Source organism: Salvelinus fontinalis, chromosome 32 (genome assembly GCF_029448725.1).
Source record: "Salvelinus fontinalis isolate EN_2023a chromosome 32, ASM2944872v1, whole genome shotgun sequence".
NCBI lineage: Eukaryota > Metazoa > Chordata > Actinopteri > Salmoniformes > Salmonidae > Salvelinus > Salvelinus fontinalis.
The window spans coordinates 10,723,994-10,734,025 of record NC_074696.1 but is presented as its reverse complement, the minus strand read 5'-3'; the positions used below and the strand labels follow the sequence as shown (position 1 = coordinate 10,734,025).

Below are 10,032 nucleotides of genomic sequence, written 5' to 3'. Positions count from 1 at the left end.
CCCGTTCCAATGGTTACGATGAGAAAATAAGATAGATTGTTTAACCTGTAGCCAAGCTGTGCAGTGCTGTGGAAAAAGTATTTGCCACCCTTTCTAATTTTCTCTACTTTTACATATTTTGTTTACTAAATGTAAATCAGATCTTCAAGCAAAACCTAATGTTAGATACATGGATCCTGAGTGAACAAATAACACAGCAATGACATACTTATTTCTTATTAAACAAAGTTATGCAACAGCCAATGTCCCTGTGTGAAAAAGTAATTGCCCCCTTTACACTCAGTAACTGGTTGAGCCTCCTTTTGCTGCTCTAACCAAACACTTCCTGTAGTTGTTGATGAGTCTCTCACGTCGCTGTGGAGGAATTTTGGCCGCTCTTCCATACAGAACTGCTTGTTTCAAGTCCTGCCACAACATCTTAAATTAGGATTATCTCTGGACTTAGACTAGGCCATTCCAAAACGTGTTGCTTTTTAACAATGTTCATGTAGACTTGTGTGTTTTGGATCATGGTCTTGCTGCATGACCCAGATGCGCTTCAGCTCACAGACGGATGGTCTGAAATTCTCCTGTAGAAATCTCCCGATACAGAGCAGAATTCATGCTTCCTGTTTGGTTTTCGCCAGACATAAATGGGACCCTTGTCGTCCAAAAAACGTTATACTTTTGACTTTTCTGTCCATCCAAGAGTCTTGACGATCATTCAAATGCTTTTTGGCAAACTTGAGTAAACTTTTTGGATGAGATGGGTCCCATAATGTCTGGTGAAAACCAAACACTGCATTCCACATTAAGAACCTCACACCAACGGTCAAGCATGGTGGTGGTAGTGTGATGCTTTGGGGATGCTTTGCTGCCTCAGGACCTGGACCACTTGCCTTAATAGAAGGAACCATGAATTCTGCTCTGTATCAGAGAATTCTACAGGAGAATGTCAAGCCATCTGTCAGGAAGCAGAAGCTGAAGTGTAGCTGGGTCACGCAGCAAGACAATGATCCAAAACACACAATCAAGTCTACATGAAAATGGTGAAAAAGCAACATATTTTAAGTTTTGGAATGGCTTAGTCAAAGTCCAGACCTAATCCGAATTAAAATCTTGTGGCAGGACTTGAAACGAGCAGTTGATGCTCAAAAAAACACAAAATGTCATTGAGTTAAAGCAGTTCTGTATGGAAGAGCAGGCCAAAATTCCTCCACAACGATGTGAGAGACTGATCAACAACTACAGGAAGTGTTTGGTTGCAGTCATTTCAGCTAAAGGTGGCTCAACCAGTTACTGAGTTTAAGGGGGCAATTACCTTTTCACACAGGGAAAATGGGGTGTTGCATAACTTTGTTAATTAAATAAATACAATACAAATAACAAAAAAATATATACTTAAACTCAGGTTCCTTTTATCTAATAGCAGGTTTTTGTTAATGATCTGATAACATTCGGTAGCAAACATACAGAAAATCAGAAAGTGGGCAAATACTTTTTCACGGCACTGTATAACTTCTTTACCCTCAAATTCAACTCTGGAACTCGAAGCCAGTTCCACTGCTTTAAAATCCCCTATAATCAAGGACTGACTTAGACCTGGGACACCAGGTGGGTGCAATTAATTATTAGGTAGAACAGACACCAGCAGGTTCCGGACCTCGTAGGGGTAAGAGTTATGGTTAATTATGACTGGCATTGGTTACAATCTACCGCAATAGCAATGTCGCCAGCTAAGGTATACAGGTAGCCTAGTGGTTAGAGTGTAGGGACGGCAGGTATCCAAGTGGTTAGAGTGTAGGGACAGCAGGTAGCCTAGTGGTTAGAGCGTTGGGTCAGTAACCGAAAGGTTGCTGGATCGAATCCTCGAGCTGACAAGGTAAAAATCTGTCGTTCTGCCCCTGAACAAGGCAGTTACCCCGGTAGGCCATCAAATAAGAATTTGTTCTTAACTGACTAGCCTAGTTAACTTCTCTGGGATATGTGGGACTCTAATGTCCCACTTGGCCAAAAGCCAGTAAAAATGCAGAGTGCCAAATTCAAATAAATTACTATAAAAATCAAACTTTCATGAAAGATGCCAAATTAAAGCTACACTTGTTGTGAATCCAGCCAACATGTCAGAATTCAAATAGGCGTTTACGACGAAAGCACACCAAACGATTATGTTAGGTCAGAGCCAAGTCACAGAAAAACACAGCCATTTTTCCAGCCAAAGAGAGGAGTAACAAAAGGCAGAAATAGAGATAAAATGAATCACTAACCTTTGATGATCTTCATCAGATGACACTCATAGGACTTCATGTTACACAACACATGTATGTTTTGTTCGGTAAAGTTCATATTTATATCCAAAAACCTGAGTTTAGGCGGGATGCTACTGTCTCACTTGGCCAAAAGCCAGAGAAAATGCAGAGCGCCAAATTCAAATAAATTACTATAAAAATCTAACTTTCATTAAATCACACATGAAAGATACCAAATTTAAAGCTACACTTGTTGTGAATCCAGCCAACATGTCAGAATTCAAATAGGCTTTTTGGCGAAAGCAAACGATGCTATTATGAGGATAGCAACAGAGTAAACAAAGAGAGAGAAAGCATATTTCAACCCTGCAGGCGCGACACAAAACGCAGAAATAAAAATATAATTCATGCCTTACCTTTGACAAGCTTCTTCTGTTGGCACTCCAATATGTCCCATAAACATCACAAATGGTCCTTTTGTTTGATTAATTACGTCGATATATATCCAAAATGTCCATTTATTTGGCACGTTTGATCCAGAAAAACACCGGTTCCAACTTGTGCAACATTACTACAAAATATCTCAAAAGTTACCTGTAAACTTTGCCAAAACATTTCAAACTACTTTTGTAATACAACTTTAGGTATTTTTTAACGTAAATAATCGATACAATTGAAGACGGGATGATCTGTGTTCAATACAGGATTAAAACAAACTGTAGCTAGCTTTCTGGTCACGCGCCTCTAACAAACAGTACACTTTAAGTGACCCTCGTTCTGGATGGCCGTACTTCTTCATTACACAAAGGAAAAAACCTCAACCAATTTCTAAAGACTGTTGACATCCAGTGGAAGCGGTAGGAACTGCAAGAAGGTCAATTAGAAATCTGGATTCCCAATGAAAATCCATTGAAAAGAGAGTGACCTCAAAAAAGAATGGTTGGTTTGTCCTTGGGGTTTCGCCTGCTAATTAAGTTTTGTTATACTCACAGACATGATTCAAACAGTTTTAGAAACTTCATAGTGTTTTCTATCCAAATCTACTAATGATATGCATATCTTATCTTCTGGGGATGATTAGCTGGCAGTTGAATTTGGGTATGCTTTTCATCCAAATGTGAAAATGCTGCCCCCTATCCTAGAGAAGTTAAATAAAGGTGAAATAAAATTTAAAAAACATGAGCAGTGGCCTTTGAAGTCAGAGTGTGAGATAGGAGCTAGTAGAGAAAGGTAGTGTCACTGACCGCCATGCTGTTCTCACTGTATATGAGAGGAGAGTGACATTTTAAGAAAAATGCAAATGTTTTGTAGAAACGTCAATGTCAAGGGGACCTAATGGAAATAGTTTGGCTTCATTGTCAAAAAGCATTAAATTGATTTTCTACCACATTAAATTAGAGATTTCTTTCTATATTTTTTTGTCATTTATGTCTCTCCCTCTCGTTCCTTTCTATCACTTTACACTCTCTGTTTCCCTCCGAGTTGGGTGGTTAGAGGGCGGTCTGGACCCCACAGGGCCGAGGGGGGAGGGTTCCTTTGTGACATTACCCAGAGAGGGGGGGGGGGGGGGGGATCAAAGGTCACCCAAATCCCCCTGAGGTCATTGACCTCCTGACCCATGGCTGAAGACCCTCCCCCTGGGCAGCAGGGTCCCTTCTCCCGCTGGCCATTTGGGACAGACCGCTAAAGGTTCAGTTATAATCCGGACGTCTGGAGAGAACAGCAGGAAGGGAGGGGAGGGGCTTCATCAATACTGACATAGAGAGCAAGGGGGAAGATGGAGAGGGGGAGAGAGGAAAAAGATAGCGTGAGAGCAATAGGAGAGAGAGAGAAAGAAAGATTTGGCACTAAAACGTAAGCTCAAATATGTAACTAATGACATTTCATGATTTAACTGTTTAGTGCCCATATCATTGTGAAACAAAGCTATTGCTGGTCCGTGGCAGGCCAATACAGTAGCAGCTTGGAATACAAAGGAGGTCAAACTGGCCAATCAGAAAGCAGCTTACTCAACCAGCAGGTCACAAGTTCAGAGTCGGAGGTCATGGGAGATAATGGGTGTGGAGTGGGCGGAAATATCCTGCCCCGAGAAAGAGTGTGTGTGTGTGTGTGTGTGTGCCTGTCCAAGTTCTGTATCAGGAGATAGAGGGACGAGGCGGTGGTTGAACAGTGACAATGTGCACAGTTATAACGTAACGTAACCTTGGCTCGCTGAACTAGATCATGTTTCAGGGTTACGCTGAGTCCTGACCAGTGTCAGACACGCACCTTCCAGGGCGATTACACAACATCTCACACTTCCTGGTAACTCTGGTTTCCTGGTTTCAAAAACATTCTCAACAGATCATGGGGAGTGAATGGAACTGTGAATGTCTCAGAATCCATTACCGATAACACACTCCTGCATAACAATAAAGTCTGTTTTTAAGAGGAAAACGTTTCTTAAAACCATATAACTAGAATGAATACAATACTATTTATGTGTAAGAGTTCTCAGTCCAAGGTGATTGTCAGTGAGCACGTGGTTGTGAGGGAGGACATGGGTATCAACACCGTGACTGAATAGATCATTTAACATTATTAGTAACGTCCATCTTCTACCCTTCTCGTCTCTCCCTTCTTCCATCTCCCATTCTCCTCCCCCATCTCTTTTTTCCTTTCACGTGTGTAACTTTTTCTAGTGACCACTGCTAGAGACAAAACAGAGTCAGAGAATCTATTTACTCTACAAGCATTTACATAGAGATAATATGTCCCTCTCTCTGTGTGTGTGTGTGTGTGTGTGTGTGTGTGTGTGTGTGTGTGTGTGTGTGTGTGTGTGTGTGTGTGTGTGTGTGTGTGTGTGTGTGTGTGTGTGTGTGTGTGTGTGTGTGTGTGTGTGTGTGTGTGTGTGTGTGTGTGTGTGTGTGTGTGTGTGTGTGTGTGCGTGTGCGTGTGAGAAAGAGAAGGGTGGAAGGGTCTAAGATTCTATTCCTAGATGACCTTTCCCCTTCCTCTCCTCCCTTCCCTGTCACTCCCCTTTGACCCCCGTCACCCCAGGCAACCCACCCCCTTCCTGGGCCAGCTGGGTACCTCTAACCACAGGCTTCAGTGCAGCCTAAAGGAGAGTGTGGATGATATGCAGAATATACCACATTTCTGAACCGGTAATGGGTCAAAAATACCCCAGATGCATTGAGACACAGACACGCTCACCTGTACAGCCTGTCTTCCTTGCTGTGCATCGGCCAGTAGCTGGATGATGATGTCTCTGGAGTCCTGGACAGCGTCCTGTAGATAGACCAAGCTGTGGCCCATGTGTCTGCCCACACTACACTCCCTACAGATAGGCACAGAGCACGTCTCACAGAAAAACAGAAACACCTAAACGAGAGAGGGAGAGAGAGAGAGTTCAATCCTCCTATCAAAACATGATCCAAAAAACATACATTAGAACATAGTATTTAAAAGGGTTTAAGTGCTTTAATATGTTAAACAATGAACCATGATGGTGAGTATATGAGACCAGAAACCACTGAGGGAAATGGTTTGTTATTGACTATGAGGTGTGTTGCCGTGTACATTTCTGCAGCGCATGTTTGATTGAACACATCCCCTGGTTCTGTTCAGGCTCAGAGGGGTGACATTGAGATGAGACCGGGCATTCTGGGGCTTTACGGATCAATACACCAAATCAGAGGACTTAATGCACACACACACACACACACACACACACACACTTTTTAAGAACCTGGTTTATCAACAACTAAATCATAGCAAAATGCATTGATCAATCTGTAATACTAAACACGATCACATTTCATAAAATAACAAATATAAATATTTGATGTTGACTCATTAATAGGTCACACGTAACCATTAGCATGACCAAAATCTCCTCTACACTGACGGGTTGTAACAAGACACTAATTAAATATGCACCAAACATAAAATCCCAGAGCGACAGGGATCAATGTTGTCCAATGGGAGTAGAGCTGAGGGGAGGGGGTGGGAAGCGCAATCAATCCATTGATAATGGCTACAGTCCCAGGGGGAGGCATGATGTAATGAGGCATGCGCACACTCCTGTCTGCTCCTTTGAGCCCCTCCCCTTTCTTTCTTTTCTGCTCCATCCCGCTCTTCTCCTCTTCTAGCTCCGCCTTCTTCAACCTCTCCAAAATTCCAAGGGGAGGGGCAGAACAAAGGGATGGAATGCAGCTGAATTTGGTGGAGGAGGGGAGGTATGGATTGTGGGATGGGTGAGGGTCTGACAGCAGGGGAAGTCTAACATCTCCAACCAAGGGTCTCAATCATCATTGTGGAGCGATTTTAGTGCCAAATGAAAATAGATTTTGAATTCCATCATTTTCAAATTGTATTAGGATATTGAATTTGAACAAAATATTTTGGGATTTGTAATGCACAAATTGAATTCATAAACTGAACTTATATTTCATGATTTGAAACAGAATTTAATAAATATTTTATTCAGTTAAAAAAATATTCAACTGAATATTGAATATTCAAATTCTATATTTATATATTCCGTTTTAATATGGTAGATATTGCATTCATTGTCTGCATCATGTTTACCAACTATCATTTAAAGTTTCATATTCAACTTCTCAGATGCATTCAGATTCAGTTTTCAAATTCAGTTCTCTAAACTCAGACTCAAAACCAGAGTCAACATCCTGGTACTTTACCAGCCAGGAGAGGTAGAGGAGAACAGATAGAGTCAACATCCTGGTACTTTACCAGCCAGGAGAGGTAGAGGAGAACAGATAGAGACAACATCCTGGTACTTTACCAGCCAGGAGAGGTAGAGGAGAACAGATAGAGACAACATCCTGGTACTTTACCAGCCAGGAGAGGTAGAGGAGAACAGATAGAGACAACATCCTGGTACTTTAACAGCCAGGAGAAGTAGAGGAGAACAGATAGAGACAACATCCTGGTACTTTAACAGCCAGGAGAGGTAGAGGAGAACAGATAGAGACAACATCCTGGTACTTTAACAGCCAGGAGAGGTAGAGGAGAACAGATAGAGACAACATCCTGGTACTTTAACAGCCAGGAGAGGTAGAGGAGAACAGATAGAATCAAACTCTCTCTGTGGTAAAACAGAAACTTCTGTCGGTTTCTGAAGCCAATGTGGAATGTTGAATGTATTTTCTTCCAATGTATTTGGCTCTAGCGTTTGAACCGTTTTGGCTATTAGCTATTACAACCTCATTCCTGAAAGTTAAGACACTCTGGAAAATGGACGTGCCTTCTATGGTGATCAAAGACCGTGCAGGACAGGTTAGAAGGGAGTGTCACAAAAAAATAGCTGAATAGCCCTGTCATAGCCCTTCTAGGGCTAGCCTTTCCACTCCCTCTAAGGCTAGCCTTTCCACTTTCATATTGCTCTTGTGAATGACTGGGTTCCAACCAGCTCTCATACATGTCACCAAACTGTGTTAGCCTACTTAGCTAAAGCCTATACAGTGTATTTAATTATAGGGATAAGTTCTGGAAGTTAATGTAAAAGGACTGCTTGTACCAGTTCCCCGATTCAGCTCATAACGAGACTCGAACTCTGCCTCGCAAACACACGTGACCGCACTCCCGAAGCGTTCCAACCCACCGCGCTATTGAACAAAAGCCTTCTTCAACACTTCAGGCTGAGCTTCACAGATCCCCATCTGCTACCTTTTACCTCCCAAACTCACTTCACAGCAACGCCAGTGGTGGGATCAGCACAACTGTAGATTACGAGTCCAATGGCACCATTGTAAAGGACATCACGATGTCTGCTTAGCAAGTACTAGTTCCCCCCTGGTTAAGCTCATACGGAGACTTGAACTCAGGACTCAAAAACAAACGTGACCGCCCTTCTGAAGCGTTTCATCACATCTTGCTATTTAAAAACAACAACGTATTTCTTCAATTGCGCAAAGGGGTGACACTTGAAGCGGAGTTTCCCAGAACCCCATCTGCTACACTAATACTAAGTCTTCAAGAGCCTGCAAGGTTACTTATCAAAAGAGCGCTGATTGGTGATCCATGCTAACGTGATGAGCAACCTTGCCTGAGACCTGAAGACGAGTTCGTTTGACACGTGGAAGTTTGTGTTAGACGTGTTTGTTTCAAGTCTCTTCCGGCAAGGGTAGTCATAAGGGTAACATGTGACTTATAGGGTTAAGACTGCATTTGCCTGCTGAGCTAAAGCCTAGGCATTGATTATGTGACTTGGATGAGTTTCTTCAAGGAGGAGGTCAAAGGGGGGGGGGAGGTGAAGTGTAACAAAGGTGGTCCGGTGACCACACTCGGGTGATGAGTAACTTGTCTGAGACATGAAAAGTTGCATTGTCTGTTAGAACCCCATCAGCCAAACTAACACGTCTACAAGGTTGCTCATCACACGAATGGATCACCAAACCACCTCTGTTGCACTCTCATTCAAATGGGGTCCACAGATCCTTCTGCTTGCCACAGAAAGTGGTATTGTGCAGTAGGCCTGTTTTGGAACGAGGCAGGTAGCCTAGTGGTTAGAGCGTTGGGCCAGTAACCCGAAAGGTTGCTGGATCGAATCCTCGAGCTGACAAGGTAAAAATCTGCCGTGCTGCCCCTGAACAAGGCAGTTAACCCACTGTTCCCCGGTAGGCCGTCATTGTAAATAAGAATTTGTTCTAAAAACGACTTGCCTAGTTAAATAAAGGTTAAATAAATACAAAAATATATATTTTTAAATATATATATTGGTGCCGGGATCTTAGTCAAAGGGAGGTGGAAATGTTACCGGGGTGGTTCGATGAACCTTGCTGAAGACTTGTGTTAGCTTCCTGAACTAATCCCTATAGGCTTTATCTAAGTGGGCTAACACAGTCTTGTGACATGCAGAGGACCTGGTTCGAACCCAGTTAGTCACAAGAACAAGGTTAAATAGGGAGTGGAAAGGCTATCCTTAGAAGACAGGGCTATTCAACTATATTCTTATGGGGGCAAAAAAAAATTGTGACACTCCTTTCTGTGTCCTGCGTGGCCTGTAATCATCATAGCGGGAAACAGAAGGCACTTCCTTGTTCCAGAGAGTCTTACAATAGCGTATAGCCAAAACGGTTCAAATGCTAGAGCCAAATTCATAGGAAGAAAAACATTTATTCAACATGCCACTTTGGCTTCAGAAACCACCAGAAATGTCTGTTTACCACTACCTCACCTGGCTCGCAAAGTACCAGGATGTTGTCTCTGGTTTTGAAAGGGAATTTGAAAACTGAATCTGAATGCATCTGGGAAGGAATATGAAACTTTGATCGACAGTTTGTAAACTCGATACAGAGACAATAAATGCAATATCTACCATACTAAAACTGAATATATAAATATTAAACTTGAATATTCAATGCACTATTCCTTCAATTCAGTTTCAAATAATGAAGTTACATTTATGAATTCAATGATTCAATGTGTATTACAAATTCAAACTCAATATCCTAACAAATTCAAAATCCTAATACAAATTCTGAATTATGTAATTCAAGTACAATCGGTTGGCACTGAAACCGATCCAGACATCCTGATCATTAGATCCTAAAACGCTCTCGTCCCACTTGTCATATATTTCATTTACTTCAAAACCTTTGAGAGATTAGACTAACCAAAACAACAACTTTGATTGGGGCGGCAGCGTAGCCTAGTGGTTAGAGCGTTGGACTAGTAACCGGAAGGTTGCAAGTTCAAATCCCCGAGCTGACAAGGTACAAATCTGTCGTTCTGCCCCTGAACAGGCAGTTAACCCACTGTTCCTAGGCCGTCATTGAAAATAAGAATTTGTTCTTAA

General features: G+C 42.2%; 1 protein-coding gene across 1 annotated transcript in view; it reads right to left on the bottom strand.

Moving 5' to 3' along the window:
• Positions 1-10,032, bottom strand: part of LOC129830717 (E3 ubiquitin-protein ligase TRIM71-like) — a 58,461-nt gene that overhangs the window by 16,040 nt on the left and 32,389 nt on the right. Inside the window, exon 2 of the mRNA XM_055893358.1 lies at positions 5,424-5,591. Coding sequence (XP_055749333.1) covers positions 5,424-5,591 — 168 coding nt within the window. The remainder of the gene's footprint in view (positions 1-5,423; positions 5,592-10,032) is intronic.